Genomic DNA, 17,602 nt, shown 5'->3' with positions numbered 1-17,602 from the left:
ATGGATCTACAGGTTGGAAGACCAAAATTAAGGTGTCAGCTGGGTTGGTATCTTCTGAGTTCTCTCTCCTTGGCTTATCGATTGACGTTGTCCTTCGGTGTGTTCACATGGTCTTTCTTCTGTGTCTGTAGGTCTTATCTCTCTCTCTTTCTTTTTTTTAATGATAGCAGTCATATTGGCCCAGGACTCACCCTGGTGACATCATTTTTACTTAATTACCTCTTTTAAGGCCCTAACTTGAAATACAATTACCTTCTGAGATGTTGAGGCTTAGTTAGGATTTCAGCATATGAATTTTGGAAAAGCACCATTCAGCTTATAACATCTATTAAAATTACATTTGACTCATTTAAAGAAATGTTGCTTCTTTTATTTTCATTTCAATTAATTCCTTCTTATAACTATCCATGTAAGTGAAGTGGCTTGATGTTATCTTGAGTACAAACAAAAAATATTACTGAATACAGAAAGAACATTTTGTTGTATTCAAAGTGATAATGGTTTTTTTCTTTTAAAGTGTGCAATTGCCATCATAAAAGTAATACAACAAAAGTCATTACTTTTCATTTTCAACATCAATAACCAGTTAGGAAATGGGATGGGAAAAATCAAATCCATTCATAGTAACAAACTACAATATATATATATAAATCTAAGAAGAAATGTGGAAGGTACACAAAAGTATGAAATTTTATAGAAGGATATAAGAAAAAGTTGAAGAAATGGAAGGAGACATATTTCTGGTTAAAACAAAATTCTAATGTAAAATAGTTTACTAAAAATAATCTATTTAGTGCATCCTTAATCATAATATTAGTGATAGCTTAATACTGGCCTTTCCTTAAATATTTGCTATTTGTAGGCTTCTAGAGTTTCTTAAGTATGTATTATTTGTTGGGTCCAAACATTTCTCAACTATTCTTCTTTAGATCTTTTGTAATCCTTTGTACTTCTCTATACCTTGGTCTTCTCAACTGTAAAATTGGGATAATAATTGTTCCAGTAAGACATGAGGGGTTAGGAATTCTGTTAAACTGTCAAACATAAAGATATAAAACTCTAAGTAAGGAAAGAAAGCTATTCCTAACATGACTAAATGCAGGTTAAATCTTTTGTAACCTAAAACTATCATGAATAGAGATAAAAGAAGAATGGCAGAAACAAAGCATACATGACATGTAACAAGTTATCATGTCTAAAACATTTAATAGATATAATCAGTGTATGAGACCGTCTAATAGAAGTAATATTAAGCAATTTTTATGTACCAGTTATTGTCCTAAGACAGCAATTGTATTTGGTTGATATTAGATGAAGACCCTTATCCTCTCTACTGGACACAGATTTTGTCAAGTGAATTAAAATGTGATAACTATTATTGTAGCAAACCTTTCTGAGCTATTGAAATATTTCTTTGTAATGGATTGCTAAAACTATAATTATGAAATCAAAGGCCAATAATATGACACCTCCCTATTACTTTCAGTACAGGTTATGCCAAGTATGCCCTTCCCATGAAGTTAGTAATGTTTTAATAGCAGCATTTCTGATTGATTTGAAACTCAAAATGATTTGCCATTTAAAAGAAGCATGGCATGTTGGTTTATTCAAATTGTGTTGATGTAACATTAGGAACATTTTCTCCTTTATTTCATTTATTGTTCATTTTTGCCTTCACCCAGATTTAAGGCTATAAGAGTTTATCTTAATTATAGAACTTGTTCGGGATCCCTGGGTGGCGCAGCGGTTTGGCGCCTGCCTTTGGCCCAGGGCGCGATCCTGGAGACCCAGGATCGAATCCCACGTCGGGCTCCCGGTGCATGGAGCCTGCTTCTCCCTCTGCCTGTGTCTCTGCCTCTCTCTCTCTCTCTCTCTCTCTCTGTGACTATCATAAATAAATAAAAAAATTAAAAAAAAAAAAAAAAGAACTTGTTCTAGGTCTTAGTACTGAAGCATAAATACCTTGTCCTTCACCCAAGCTTTAATTTCCAGGGGGAATTTATTCTCATACTTACTCTGTTTCTGCAAACTGCATACCACAACGTGAATAGGTTTTTGGTTTTTTTTAACTGTGTGGTGACTTTTACTCCAAGTTTTAAAATTATATTTTGAAAATAGAGTGTATCTGAAACTCTGAAAGAATGCAAGCGAGAAACACTTCCAGAGGCTATGGTGGGAGTGTAGGAGAAGGACTTTTTGGCATTAATATATGACCGATTTTAAATATCATTCAGATAATATTTCCAAAAAAAAGTATGTGTTTACTTCATAAATACATAGATGCTCATTTACCTATAAAGTTTGCCTTATCTTTCATTTAAAAACTTTATTAATTTGAAATAATTTTATATTTACAGAAAAGTTACATAAATAATGCAGAGAATTTCAACTTAAAACCTCACATAACTTCTCTTGATGTTATCTTTCATAGCTATGGTGTAATTGTCTGAACCAGGAAATTCACATTAATTTGAATGATTCCTTACTACATACCTTACTTGGACTTTCCTAGTTTTGCACTAATTATCTTTCTTAAAAATAAACTATTAATTTTAGATTAGTGTTGGATTTATAGAAAAATTCAGAGATTAATAGTTCCCTTCTATTTTTAGTTTGTTTCATGAATAATTGTTGATTTCTACCAAGTACTATTATTCCATGGTTGTACTAAATTACATTGATTTGGGGGTATTTAATCAACCTGACATTCTTCAACTAACTTCAAACAAGTATTCCTTCAGTAAATCCTTCAATATGTGGTATATTATCCTTTTTTAAAAAATATAATGGTGAATTAACATACAAGTTTTCATCTATTTATATAAGATCTATTATTCTACAATTTGTTATGTCTATATAACAAATATATACATTATACATATTTTACGTTTGCCAAGTTTAAGACAGTTTCTCTTCTTGAATGAATTTCAGACTGATACTATTTCTGCTTTCAATATTTGATACTGTTTATTAGTAAAGTTATCTGGCTCTGGAATTTTTATTGTAGCAGGGTTTAAAAAAATTTTTTTTTGAGGAATACAATTGACCCTTAAACAATGTGGAGTTAAGGGTATCGACCCCTCCCACAGCTGAAAATCCATATATAACTTTTAACTCCCCCAGAACTGCTTACAACCTACTTATTGACTAGAGCCTTACCAATAATATAAACAGTTGGTTAACACATATTTTGTATGTTCTACATATTATATACTGTATTCTTACAATAAAGTAAGCTAGAGAAGAGGCTGTGAAGAAAATCATAAGGAAGAGAAAGTACATTTACAGTACTGTGCCATATTTATTGAAGAAAATCCGTGTATAATTGGACCCTCGCAGTTCCAACTCAAGTTTTTTAAGGGTCATCTGTAATCAACAGAAGTAATTGTGCATGGTACATATTTGAACTGTATAATGTGATGATTTTATATACCTATACATTGTGGAATAATTACCAAGATCAAGCAAATAGCATATCTGTCACCTCACACAACATAGTTAACTTTTTCTTTTTTTTGTGATGAGAAGATTTAAAACCTACTCTCAGCAACTTTCAAATACACAGTACCATATAATTAACAGCAGTCACCATGCTGTATATTGTATCCTCAGAACTTCTTCCTGTAACTGAACCGTGTACCCTTTCACCTGCATCATCCCATTTCCCCTCCCACCTGCCCTTGACAAACACCATTCTGTTTTCTGTCTTTATGGAATATACTTATTTCACTTAGCATTAATGCCCTCTGGTTTCATTCATGTTGTTGCAAGTGGCAGGATTTCCTTTGTTTATATGGTTGAATAATATTGTTTATATGGTTGAATAATATTCCTCTGTGTGTGTGTGTCTGTGTGTTTCTCTATCCATTCATCCATTATAGGACATTTAGATTGTAGTAGGTGTTAACTGCAAATATAACTTCTTGGACAGATAGAGAACTATTCAGATTTTCTATTTTTTCTTGTATCAGTTTTGGTGAGCTGCATTTCCAAAGAATTTGTGCATTTATTCTAAATTGTCAAATTTATTGATGCAAATCTGTTTGTGATATTTTTGTATTATGTATTTTTTTTTGTAATATCTGTAAGATCTATAATGATGCCTCTCTTTTCTTTCCTGTAATTGGTGTTGTGTTTTTACTCTTCTTTTTGTTCATCAGTCCTGCTTCAGGTCTTTCAACATTTTTAAAGCTTTCGAAGAATAAACTTTTGGATTTATTGAGGTTCTTTATTATACAAATGCCATTTTTGTCATTGGTTTCTTCTATTAACATTCGTTTTTCTTCTAATTTTTCTTCGGGTTGACTTGTCATATTTTTGTACTTTCTTATGACTGATTCTTGACTTGTCATTAAATTCAAAATATTACCTAGTTTTTATTCTGACAAATTTTGTCACATAGGCTGTTTTTAGAATTTAATTGCTCAATTCCTGATTAGTTGAATATTTTACTTTTAATCTGATATTTTAGGTTTCTACAAACATTATTCCGCCTACAAAATTAATAACCAAAAGAAGGAGAATCCTTATGAATATATGTGGCCACAGAAAGTAGTCAAATTCAAATAATTTTTATTTTTATTATAGTATACTAGATTATGTTTAGCATTTTAAGTTCATAAAGCCTGTGAGGGCAAACAGACATTTTATTTTATCCTAAAGTTCTCATTCACATTTTCTTTTTTGTTGTTGTTTGATATTGAATCTAGACTGATATATTCTTTATTGCTTCTTAAGTTTACATAGAAATGAACTTACACAAAAAGACTATAAAAAATATAACAGTTCCATCTAAAAGTTAGTGTGTTAGATTGGACAGTTGGATTTTGATTCTGGCTTTTATTAGCTTTATGATATTAGATAGGTTAATTAAACTTTCCTGCACTTTGTGACTTGGTGATAATTAATATAGATCTAGATATCTGGAAGATTCTACCACTAGTTCTGTTGCATTTTAAGTATGCTGGCATTCTTCAGCACCATCTGCCCTTGAAGATGCTACTTTGAGGACATTCTCTTTTTCCTTTCATTTTTGATGGTTTTTATCATTTTACGTCATGGTTCCTGGATTTCCTGACAGTTTATATCTTTCTGTAAACAGCATATGTGGTACGTTCTTTCTTATTCTCAACATTTGACCAATCCTAGATTCTAATCTCTGTCTTCCTCATCTCAAATCAATGGGAATTTCATGTTTAGATATGGATGCCACCTCCATTAAGTTTTTTATTTTCTTCATTTTGTGTAAATGCAATATGACTTGATACTAGTACCAAAGGGAGTTAGTGATTGTCTATGAATATAAGTAATAGTAGTGATTGTAATAGTCATCATTATAAATATATTAATTACCTCCTGTTTGAAAAGTTTTATTTTAAGAACTTTTTGCCTGTTGTTTTATTTTTCAAAAAAACACTGTATTTTGTACTCAAGTGCTGATATCCTCTAGCCTAATTGTGACTCATGTTTGACAATTCAATGAATATCAAATAAATTAATATTTTTATATATTGGGAATATCTTTATTAGATTTCTATAAAACTTGTGTTTATGTGAGAGGATTTTTTACTCCAATCTCCTTTGGGGAACTGTACGATCTTGGAAAAGTTAAAGAACTTAAGATCTTTAGGCTTCTGTATCCTTCCAAGTGAAATAGGTAAAAAGAAAAATGATAATGATAACTTCATAGGCCATTATGAAGACATTAATAATGAATTTAAAAGATACTTTCAAGTGTCAAAGTACCATATAAATATTTTCACAGTAAGTATGGATTTTTCAGAATGAAATACAACATATTAATAGATAAAATAGTATAAATCAAGAGTATAAATCAAGATGTATTTAAATGCAACAGAATGTTCTTTCCATTTCTGTTTTTTTTTTTTCTTGGCTCTTTCTAGATGAGCAACTAAGGAAAGCTGCTGATTTTGTATTTGTGAGCAGTAGAGCAGTATTATAAGTGAAACGAATATTTTTGGGAAGAAGGTTTAGTATTGCGACAGCTGGTTCAGGCTGTTCCCTTATCAGAAATAGTGCTTCTAGACTATCAAAAGTAGGAATAGGAGCTTAAAATATAATTTTCACTCAACCAAGTAAACTCTTTGCCCCTTTTCCCTCTTTAAATTCCTCCTGTATCTCCCAACTTTATGTATAGGCACATTTTGGCTTTTTTCTCTCCCTATGAGATAGCATTATGTGGTATGAAGGAGAAAAAAAAAAAACTGGATACCTTGCTCTATTTTGTAAGCTTAGTTTTTAATCTCTGATTTTTATGACATCTTAAAAAAATTTCTGTGCTTGGGGCATGTAGGTGGCTCAGCAGTTGAGCATCTGCCTTCAGCCCAGGGCGTGATCTTGGAGTCCCAGAATCAAGTCCCACATCGGGCTCCCTGCATGGGGCCTGCTTCTCCCTCTGCCTGTGTCTCTACCTCTCTCTGTCACTCATGAATAAGCAAATCTTAAAAAAAAAATTCTGTGCTTAAGATTGGAGACATAGCATTGCAAGCCTATTGAACATAATCTCAACCAAGTGAAGTTCCTATAAATCTCTTGACAATAGAAAATCTCGTGATTATTTTTTTACATTAAACTCAGTGTATTTACAAGGGTTTTGGTGGAGAATCAGAATCCCAGAATAAGGATTGTTTTTAGTGTGGTGAGGATGGCACCTCGTCAGCACATTGTTCAGAATTTATACCCAGTGTTGCCTTTGAAAGAAGTAGTAGATTAAATGCAATAGAATAAAGACATGAAGCACACAGGGTAGTGATGTAAGAGCATATCTGGTTTTGAATGTTCCGGGAGGAATTACCATCTTGGACAATAGGTAAAATGTGTTGAGGGATAAAGCTTCTTTTTTGATGTGAAACAAATGCTGATCCCTTTATTAGATTAAATAATAAACTGGGTATATTGGGAGCCCAGTTTAAAGCAAAAGGGTGCTTTGAAAGTATTTGTCATGACAGTTCTTTTTAAGTTTTTTCTTTAGGGCATTATGCCTAGTGATTTCAAGTTTGCAGTTCACACTGTTGATTGGACTTTTGGGTTTGCCCTAGAGGCCTCTGACAGCAGTAAAACAAGTTTCATAAATAAAGAATTAAAATGCTGATGGAAATTCTCTGTTTTTGCTGACTCATGAACAGATGGTACTCCTAATCCTTCCATTAAATTCCCTTTTATGATGTTTGTATCTGTGCCCAACCCAGAATGAGTGTCAGAGCTGTTAAGTACAGGTTTGTGTGGAATCGGATTGAACCTTGGAACAAACAGTACTGGAACAGTCTTGTCAATTCTTAGTCCTTTGTGGAATTAAACAGACACCTCAGTCCAGTGTTTGGACCAAGGATAGCTTTCACATGTACCAGAAGGATTTTGCAATTTTGATATCAATGTGGTTCTGGAAGTCTGCTTATTACCATTAGATCTGGTTCTTTTTAAATTTAATTTTAAAATATTTTAAAGATACAAGTGAAAAGAAACATTTGCGTATCTCCTATGCAAAATCTAACAGTTGTTTACTTTAGGAAATACTTGTTTCAGATTTTGTGTTTTAAGAACACAAATAACTAGAACCTAAATATACTTTTCTTTCCATTTCTTCATGAAAAGTTTTTTTAAATGTCATTATATTTATATGCTTCCTTATAAATAGTGATTTTCTGTTTTTATTTTTATTTTATTTTTTAAGATGTTTTTATTCATGAGAGACACTGAGAGAGAGGCAGAGGCACAGGCAGAGGGAGAAGCAGGCTCCATGCAGGGAGTCCAATGCAGGACTCGATCCCAGGACCCTGGCTCAACCCTGAGCCACCCAGGTGTCCTGCTTTTTCTGTTTTTAAAATGCAGGCAAATTATATCATTCACAATTTGCTTTTTTTTTTTTTTTAACTTCATTATATGTTGTGGAAACTTAGATTTTGTTCCTGCATTTAACAGCTCTGTAGTCTTCCATGGCATGAATATAATGTTCATTCATCAATGTTTTATTGATGGATTGTTTGTTTCCAGTTTTATGTACTACAGGCCTTGCTGACTGAATATCATTTTAGAAAGATGAGACAGTTGTTTAAAGCTACAAACTGTTGAAGGAAATGCAGGGTGGTAGGAGTGTACCTCAACAGATTTTCTAAGTACTATAACACATTGCCAGAATTGCTTATTATTTTATGACTTGTAGACATACTTTGATTATTTTGGATATAATCTTTTATGCAGTATGTGTTTTATAACTATTTCTTCCAGTTTTTGGCTTTAAACATTTATGGAGGAGTTTTTGTAATACAGTAGATTTCAATTTGTTGTTAGATTTGCTGTCTTTCTTTAAAATTAGTTTGCTCTTATCTTTGGAATCTGTTCTTAATCTAATAGTCTTAGGGCATTCTGTTTTATTTTTCTAAATATTATAAAGCTTTATTCTTCATTTTCGATCTGTAATCCCTTTTGAATTCATTTATCTGTATTATATGAAGTAATTTAACTTCATCTTTTTTTGCATGTGGATGGATGACTTAGGTAAAAGAAATATCAGATATTTTCTCCACCAAATTGAAATGCTGCTTCCAGCTTCACAAGTTTCTGTTTATACTTGCATCAGTTTTTAGTCTTTTATCTTATTTCAGAGATCTGTCTATATCCCTATACCATCTCCCCATTATTTTAATTACTAGAGTTTTAAAATAAGTCATGAGATCTTATAAAGCATGTGCCCCTATATTATTTTTGACTGTTTTATCTTTTACATAATTTCAGGATTTCAATTTTAGAGAAAAAAATGTTATTGAACTGGTGATTGGAATTTCATTGAAACTTTTAGATGTATTTGGGGAGACTTGCAACTGCATGATCTTTCCATCTTCATATGGTTTACATTTTTCTTCTTGTTTTATGCTTTCTAGGACACTCAAGCATATTGAATAAAGTATATGACATTCATTGACATTGATATTATTCCTATTCTGTACTTTAAAGGGAATACTTTTAGTTTTAATCATTAAATATGAATTAGATTAGTTTTTTTTAATTCTTTTTTTTTTTTTTTTAATTTATGATAGTCACACACACACACACACACACACACAGAGGCAGAGACATAGGCAGAGGGAGAAGCAGGCTCCACGCACCGGGAGCCCGACGTGGGATTCGATCCCGGGTCTCCAGGATCGCGCCCTGGGGCCAAAGGCAGGCGCTAAACCACTGCGCCACCCAGGGATCCCTTTTTTTTAATTCTTGAAGTGAGGGCAGCCCGGGTGGCCCAGCGGTTTAGCGCCGCCTTCAGCCCAGGATGTGATCCTGGAGACCCGGGATCAAGTCCCACATCAGGCTCCCTGCATGGAGCCTGCTTCTCCCTCTGCTCGTGTCTCTGCCTCTCTCTCTCTCTCTCTCTCTCTGTCTCTCACGAATAAATAAATAAAATCTTAAAAAAAAATTCTTGAAGTGACTATGTCAGAGCCTGTGAGAATTATGTAAAATGTGATTATTTTGATACTTTTTAAAATTTACCTTTGGTGGTGGGCAGAAAAATGACCTCTCAAAGGTGTCTGTGTCATAATCCCCACACCCTGTGAATATATTCTTTACATGGCAAAAGGGACTTTGCAGACATATAAGTTAAAGGTCATGAGAGGGGGAGAGTATCCCAGCTTATCCAGGTGGACCCAATGTCATCACAGGGGTTCTTATAAGTGATTGAGGGATGTAGGAAGCAGAGAAAGAGTTGGAACTGATGCAAGTAGAGGCTAGGTTGATGTGGCCACAAGCCAGCGAATGTGTGTAGCTTCTAGAGGCTGGAAAAGGCAAGTTATGGCATCTCCCCAAGTGGATCTAGAGGAAACTCAGTTCTACCAACACGTTAGTTTTATACCTCTGACCTCAAGAAATGTAAGACAATAAATTTGTGTTGATTTTTAGCTACTAAGTTTGTGGTTATTTGTTACAGCAGCAAAAGGAAACAAGTGTGCCTTCTGGTGAAATTGCTTTGCAAAGCTCTGATCCGATTCAGTGTGAAGAAGAAAGTGTCTTTACGATTATGTATCAAATAACAAATGTTGTATCTATTTTAAGAAGTTTGTTGCTTTAGTGAAGTTGACCAAGGAGTTGAGGCATACACAGATGTGTCAGCATTTATCAAATGTTCATGTGTGATGGATCCATAGGCCCCTGGGGAATGGGCCAGGGCTTAAGCCAGTTTGAAAATATGAAAGACAATCATTTGTGATAAGTGATATCTGAAGTAGACATTTGAAGACTTGATAGTCACTTATCTACGAAGTTCACCAGCCAGTTCACCTCGTGGGAACTTTTGTGCACGTACATGCGTATGAGTGCATGGGTGCACACAAACACACACGCACAAAAATAGGGTTTATAACATCTCCGACTTCCAGGAGTTGTTAGGAAAAATAAGTTGAGATCGTATATACAAGCTGTCAAGTGATTTACGGAGGGATACGGTAAGAAAGACTCTATTTCCCAAGGCCTACACAGGGGAGCTAGAAGGAGGAAACAAACTGGTAACCAAAATGGAATTGTTCCTTTCTAACTGTGGCCATTACGTTGCATTAAATATTGACTGGAAAATATTATAAGTAACCTCTCCTGCTTATTGGGAAAACTGGGAAGCTTTAAGCTATTTGGCCTAGAGAAAGAAAGGGGTGGGAGATTGGGTAGGATGCAACCGGGAGCAAGGGCTTGGAATGGCCCACAAGTGGTTTGCTGGAAAGTGCAGAGAATTATTCATTCTATCGTGAATTATCTCTTCAGGCCAATTAATTTTTCCAGGACTTAGTCTCTTCCTCTGTAACATTGGGACAGTCCTAAAGCCTGCGGAGCTCTTGTGGTGATGAAATAAGTTAATATAGTGAAAATACTCATCAATCCAATGTTTGTATTTGTGACTTTGGGATTTAAATTTCTAACAACAATTTTTGTGAGAATTTTACCTAGTTATTGAAAGTTTAAATACATTAGAGTGTACACCTTTTAAATTTGTTTTATGTGCTGCTACCAGAATTTATATAGTCCCTTGCCTGTGGCTACCTACTAAGGCTTAGAAACCAGTGCAGTATGGAGAAAAAAATAAATGCAATCTTTGACTCTCCCATTGGATTTTTTCCTATATAGCATTCTATTTTTGTCCTTTTCAGATGGTTCTGCATAGGTCTAGACTGTTAGGAGTCCCAGTATTTCTTACCAACATGATTATATATTCCTTCTCCTCCAGTCACTTCTTCTGCTTCTGAATTATCCAAAGTTATCATTCAAATAATGAGCTGTTCTCCCTCCATTCTGCTATCAATGTCATCGTCAGCTTACTACATCATTGACTTTTTAAGTATTAAAAATGCTCTAAATATCTCAATTAGTTTTGGACCAGAAGAAATGTCAATGTCTGAAGTAATGGAAGTAATTTATAATGGAAGCTAAAGAGTGAAAACATCTCTGATTATAAAATGCCCTTCTCTTCCATCCTTCCAGGTTTTTTGGCTTGATCAAATTATGCTTGATCAACCTGCAGAATCTTACAGCCGTTCAGTAGCCAACACAAGCTATGATGCAGCCATTTAAGGACTATGTAGACCTTTGTGTAGATCATTTACTTTGCATGCTGTGTCACAGTTTACAGCAGAAGGAAAAGTTGAATCCTGTATATAGGCACTTGCTTCAATAATTAAAATGCTCTTTGTTCTTCTACCCATCTACCACTCTTTGTCCTGGTACCCTAAGAATTATTTGGGTAAAATCTCCTTTTTGATTATATTTCCTACTAATTTCCTTGAGTTACTTTTGAGAATTATTGCAGTTGTCTACACTAGCCTCCATCCATACTAGCTTTCTGTTGATTCATTATATGTACTATGTTCTTAACTATTTAAGAGTATTTGCATGTGCAGTTCTTTTTCTTGGAATGCCCACTGATGCCCTCTACCTGCAAAAGTAACCCACGTATGTACTTCTGCCTATTTAAATCTTTCTGAGTATTATTAATATTTTGTGTCAGAAACTGTTTGTTGGGTATGGTAGTGCATGGGGACTGTCCTATGCATTGTAGGACGTTTACAGCATCCTTGGCCTCTACCCACTAGAGTGACTGTAGCATACCTCCCATTCGTGACAACCAAAATGTCTCCAGACTCTGTCAGATGTCCCATGGGGGGCAAACTCACCCTCCATTGAAAACCATTAAATTTAGAGTTTATTGCAAATAGTATTTCCTTATTGAGGGAAAGCTTATGTCCTGAAATTACTTGATTCCTTCTACCCGTTATTCTCAAATTTGTCTGTTGGTTTCCTTTGTAAAACTTATCACAAAAAAATCATGGAATGAATACTTATTGGCATATTTTGCATTAATTGTTTCTGCTATAATGTAAATTCCAGAAAGGAAGTAACCTTTGCTGCCTGGTTCCTCCCCATATTCCTAATGTCTAGCATGCTGCCTTGTGTAGATCTGGCACTCATATGCATTTGTAAACTCAATGAACTTTGATTTTAGTTGTCTTTGTTTCCTACTATGTAACATTAGTTCAGTTTCAACTTAGGTTGTATTGTATTGACGATGTCGTATCTTGGGAAGCTAGGTTTTTGATGGTTGCTGTGATACAAAGCAACTACCATAAGAAAAATCAACATAGAACAGATTATGAGGGTCATGATGTTCAAACTGATTCTAGGATTTGAGAAATGGTTTGGTGACAAATAGGTGTACACATGCCATTAACAAGTAACTGTGGCTATTTAAGAATGGAATAAAAACTGTTTCTCTTTTGATTTCTATTACTGGCTTTTAAAATAACTACCAAATTGTTAAGGACATAAATAATGAGTAGGTTGTTTGAACCTAACTACTTAATGAATAGACAAATAGATATCTCTTTTGGACAAAGGACTAATGAAGAAAATGACTGAGGCAATCAGGGAGTGACAAGGAGAGACAGTTTGGAAGTCTGAGCATTACCCAGTTTAACCATTTCCACTCGAAATGCTTTCTTTTTATAGACACTAGTTTCTAGTTCCTTATATAAGCAGTAACATATTTTAAGCGGTCTGACTGTAATGTATTTATGATGTGATGCATCATGATGATTTGGAAAAGAAAATATGATAAGAAACTTAAAATGGATATGGGCTGCAGGTTTTCTTTTGCCATTATGTTGAAGCTCAATCCTCAAAGAAGATAGGGTTGATTTTAGAAAACTTGGGGGTTATTCAAAACAAGAGGAAGAAATTTTAGTTAAAAAACTATTGTTACTTATGTTTTAATTTCCATAGTGTCTGCCTATTAAGGCTGAAACTAAGAATAAGTTCTACCTCTTAACTGTGTCATTTCAGGAAATTCAACAATCTGCAGTTCCCAGTATTAAACATACTTACAACAGATGCATATAATAATGAGCTTTCTTTTACTTTCTCACACCCTCTCCTTAGTTCATACCTTTGCATAGAACTCCTCTTCTCAACAGTTCTCTTTGAAATTCCAGATACTATGCACCAAACTAGCTAGTTAGCAATCTGTATCATGGAGACTTCTTGGAAAGATGACTAGAAGTCATGTGGGTAGAAGTTGTCCTAGCCCTGAATTCTGTTCCAGCACAGCTCTTGGAAATGGGATACATCATATTTGGCAGATTGAAGAAACTGAGAAATAGGATTTTTTGCCTCAGTTTTTTTTTTCTTTTTCTCTTTCTTGCCTGCAGTGTTTTGAAAATGTATTATTGTGGAGTATCTTGATCATTTCATGCCATTACTAATGAGATGATTTTCTGATGTAAGGGAGTTGCTTTCTGTTTCTGTCATCCAATCCTGGTTATTTTTAAAGATTTTTTTTTGTTTGTTTATTGGATGTAGGTTAGGAATCATAAAAATCAATAAAGATCCTGTAGTTTTCATTAACTAGTTTATCAGAAGCAGTGTTGCTATTCTTTACTCTAGTTCCTGGTTGGACTCTTTTAGAGTAAAATACTGAAACCATCATGTTGAAAGTGCCAAAATAATTTGATTTATGTGATATATTTGTGATAGTTAAAATATTAATTTCCTTTCATAAACTGTAGATTTCAAAAAGCTGATTTTTAATAGTCATTTGTTTAAAATAATTTGTTTGGAAGAGGAAAAAAAAAACAGGGGAAATTAGTAGTTCTATCCCCACAAAGAAACCAAATAACAAGACTTTTTGATAAATTATGTTGAGACAAGTAAGCAGCCGTGAAGAAAAGAAACTAAATTTGGATCCGTACCTCACATAAACATGAGATGAATTACAAACGTATCAAATATTCAAATATAAACCATGAAAACATGAAAGTACTAGATAAAAACATTGGGGAATTGCTTTGTAAAAATGGAATGGAATGAAAAACTAATTTCATGGTAGTGAGAAAGAATCTACAGGAAAGTTTGGAATTACTGGGCTGGGATAGCTGAAAAGGTAAGAGTGAAGGGCCAAAATAGGGCAGACCCAACCACACGGTTGAAAGATTCTGTATTTTAAAAGGGTGAACCCATTGTACCTTGGGCCAGCTATCAAGAGGTTGTGCTCTGTTACAGGTGATATCAGCTATTTCCCACATGGTTAGAAGGCTCTACAAGTCCAGTGGAAAAAGAATGGACAGTGGTCAAGAGGGAAGTAGATTCTAGGTAGCAGACAATGTTGTTAATAGGTGGCAAAACCATAGCCTTAGGTTGAGATCAGGGGCCAGACTCCGGATCCTTAAAGGAGGGATTAATAGCGAGGTGAGCTATGCATGTTACTGGATCAGGAACTTGGAACACAATATTAGTGGTAGCTTCGCACAAAAGGTGACTCATCATTAAGTATTTGAATAATATAGTAGCTTAAATTCCTCTTGTTTATGTTTAGGATCAATCACAGAAACCATGTGGTGTTTAGAAAGTTTAGCTCCACGTGTGCTGGAACAGATACAGAGATGGAAATGAAAGAAGAGCTCGTGTCAAGCTGCTAAAAATACATAAATCAATACTGGGAAAGGTGACAGATTTTGAGTGAAGCCTTAAGCCAACACTGACAACCAATCATCTGTAATGAAAGTTTGAATTTAGGAAGAAATCTAAACAGTGATAAATGTTTTACTTATTTTTTTGCAGAGATGCAGGATATGTTTGTATTTACATAATATACTCAGGAGATCAGCCTCATCCTAAATTTTCATTTTCATGTATTTTCTCAATGGGATACTATATGAAATAAAGAGACAGAGCAAGAGATAAAAGATGAGAATGACTATGGGTAACAGCTTCTCAGTTCATTTTTAAAAAATTTATCACTGCTGGAATAAAGACAATTCCAATGTGCAATTCATGGATATTAAAATGCATCATGGAATATGCAATGGTTGAAACACAAGTAATATAAAATCTACATTAACAGTTGGTTTTGTTTTCAGAGTGTGATTTTTGACAGTATGTGATTTTTGACTATACATGGTCACCTTAGTCTAAAACATTTGATTGATTTTAAACATTAACTCAGAAAATCAGAGCAATTTGAAAGCTGAGGTTCATTTTGAATTATTATCCTTAAGCTTCTGCTCTTAGAGGCTATTTCTTATAAGCCAGATCAGAAATGGCAGTGGCAATCTTTTCAAGCCTTCTTGCCTTACCAATCTCAGCGTGACATGGATGGAGCTAGGAAGTATTACGCTAAGTGAAATAAGTCAGTCAGAGAAAGACAAATACCATATGATTTCACTCATGTGGAATTTAAGATACAAAACAAATGAGCAAAGGGGGGAGAAAAGAGAGAAAGAGAGAGGCAAACCAGAAACAGACACTTACTATACCTTACCTATACTCTTACCTATACCTGATGGTCACCAGAGGGGAGGTGGGTGGGGGATGGGTGAAAAAAGTGATGAGGATCAAGGAGTGAACTTGTGATGAGCACTGGGTCATGTATGTAACCACATGAAACAATATTACCTGTATGTCAATTAACTGTAATTTAAATAAAAACTTAAAAAAATAAAAAGCTCAGAAAGTTTTAATCCCTCAAGCTGTGCAGTTAACCACGTATGAGGATTTTTTTTCACAGAAGTATTTTTACTGACTCAGTTTTGCACTAAAATAATAATTGCAAATTTAAATTTACCTTATTATTATTCCACTAAAATCATTGGCATGTTTAGTGCTCTGAGATATATAATCCATCAGGCCTTAGGAAATGGGTGGCAAATTCCAGTGAACAGATTGGGACAGGACAGTTAAATGTATTAAGTATGGGACCTAACAAGAGACCCTGGATTAAAAGTTATCAGATTTTATATGGGGGAAATGGCATGTTCTACCTATTAAAATTAACCTTTAATTTACATTGTTTTAATTATTTTAATACATTTAGTCTTTGTTTTTAATCTGTAAACACCTCCTTGACTGACTTACTGTATTTCCTCCAAGCATGACACCACGGGTTGCTTTCTTCTTTGTAACTGCTGAGATTAGCACCAAAATATGATTTTTAAGACTGTGTGTGTGAAGGGTGGTGTTAAATCTGGGATATCTTTGGACCATGGCTGTTTTACTAAGTGGTTGGCTTAAGTGTGATTCTGAAAATAGGAATTTGAGGGTAGCTTGAGGACAGCCTTAGGATATGAGGTACCTAGAATTTGGGGACAGATTTTTATGATCTAGAAATGATTTTTGGCTTTGCAATATTTTTCGGTTTTGAGCAGATCCGTGGTGCTGCCAAACTGATTTTTTCTCCCACATGTCAAGAACCGTTGAGCCAGAGTCATGTGAAATTGTGTTTTAATTAATGCCTTTTTATGCTGACTTGGATAGCACTAGTATTCTGTATTTTAATGTTATTTTAATAATTCAGACCTATCCCTTTTTTGGTTGCACATTTTTCCTTTATGCACTTTTAGAAGTTTTAAAGAGTTATTAAAGTGATTGTATGTCTAATATTCATACTTGAAAGCATCTCTTAATATGTAAATTACACCTGCTATAAACATTTGTGTAAATCATTATATTATTTCTTAATACTTTGACAGAGTGAGTTTTTAGATACAAATTCATTAGTCTTCAGCCATTTTTAAACTTACTGTGCAGCTATTAATACCACCAATGCATAATTGTTAGAATGTTTTTCTTTAATTCTGTTCTTCCTTAGTATTTCTATTTATGGCGTCCCAGTGAGCTGCATAAAAAGGTCATCAGATGTGGTTTGACAAATTAAATTGACCAAGAGTAGATATTGGTCTCCTATTTTATTAAATAAAAAATAGTACATAATGCTTTAATATTTTAATTACCTACAAGTAAACCCACTTTCATTTGCCAGTCATCATTTACTTCCAGCAAATAAGGCTTAAAATGATACATCTTCCCAATGAAAAAAAAACTCACTGGTCCAGGACAAATGCTTTAAAGGAAAGTAGAACTAGTTCCCTTAAATAGAAACTAATTTCCATGCCTGTAACTCTGCCTCATTCCATCTCCAAGAATGGCTTAACAACTCTCACATAAAAGAAGGCTGCATGCATGTACTACCTCTTGGTCACTTCATTGATTCAGTATTTCAATTTAAGGTAGTGATTTGTGGTCAGAGAGTCAATGTAATATTTTACATCAGATATTTTTACAC

General features: G+C 34.1%; 1 protein-coding gene across 4 annotated transcripts in view; it reads left to right on the top strand.

The window, feature by feature from the left end:
- Positions 1 to 17,602, top strand: part of KCNJ3 (potassium inwardly rectifying channel subfamily J member 3) — a 141,510-nt gene that overhangs the window by 54,120 nt on the left and 69,788 nt on the right. The window contains exon 3 of one of the 4 annotated variants that reach the window (XM_072811487.1): positions 14,858 to 15,313. The exons of the other annotated variants lie outside the window; for them this stretch is intronic. Within the exon in view, the coding sequence (XP_072667588.1) occupies positions 14,858 to 14,934 (77 nt within the window). The 3' untranslated portion in view covers positions 14,935 to 15,313. Of the gene's footprint in view, positions 1 to 14,857; positions 15,314 to 17,602 lie in introns of those variants that run through there. 4 annotated transcript variants of the gene reach the window in all.

Source organism: Canis lupus, chromosome 34 (genome assembly GCF_048164855.1).
Source record: "Canis lupus baileyi chromosome 34, mCanLup2.hap1, whole genome shotgun sequence".
Classification (NCBI taxonomy): Eukaryota; Metazoa; Chordata; class Mammalia; order Carnivora; family Canidae; genus Canis; species Canis lupus.
The sequence above is the reverse complement of the archived record's forward strand: the minus strand, read 5'-3'. Positions and strand labels throughout refer to the sequence as shown.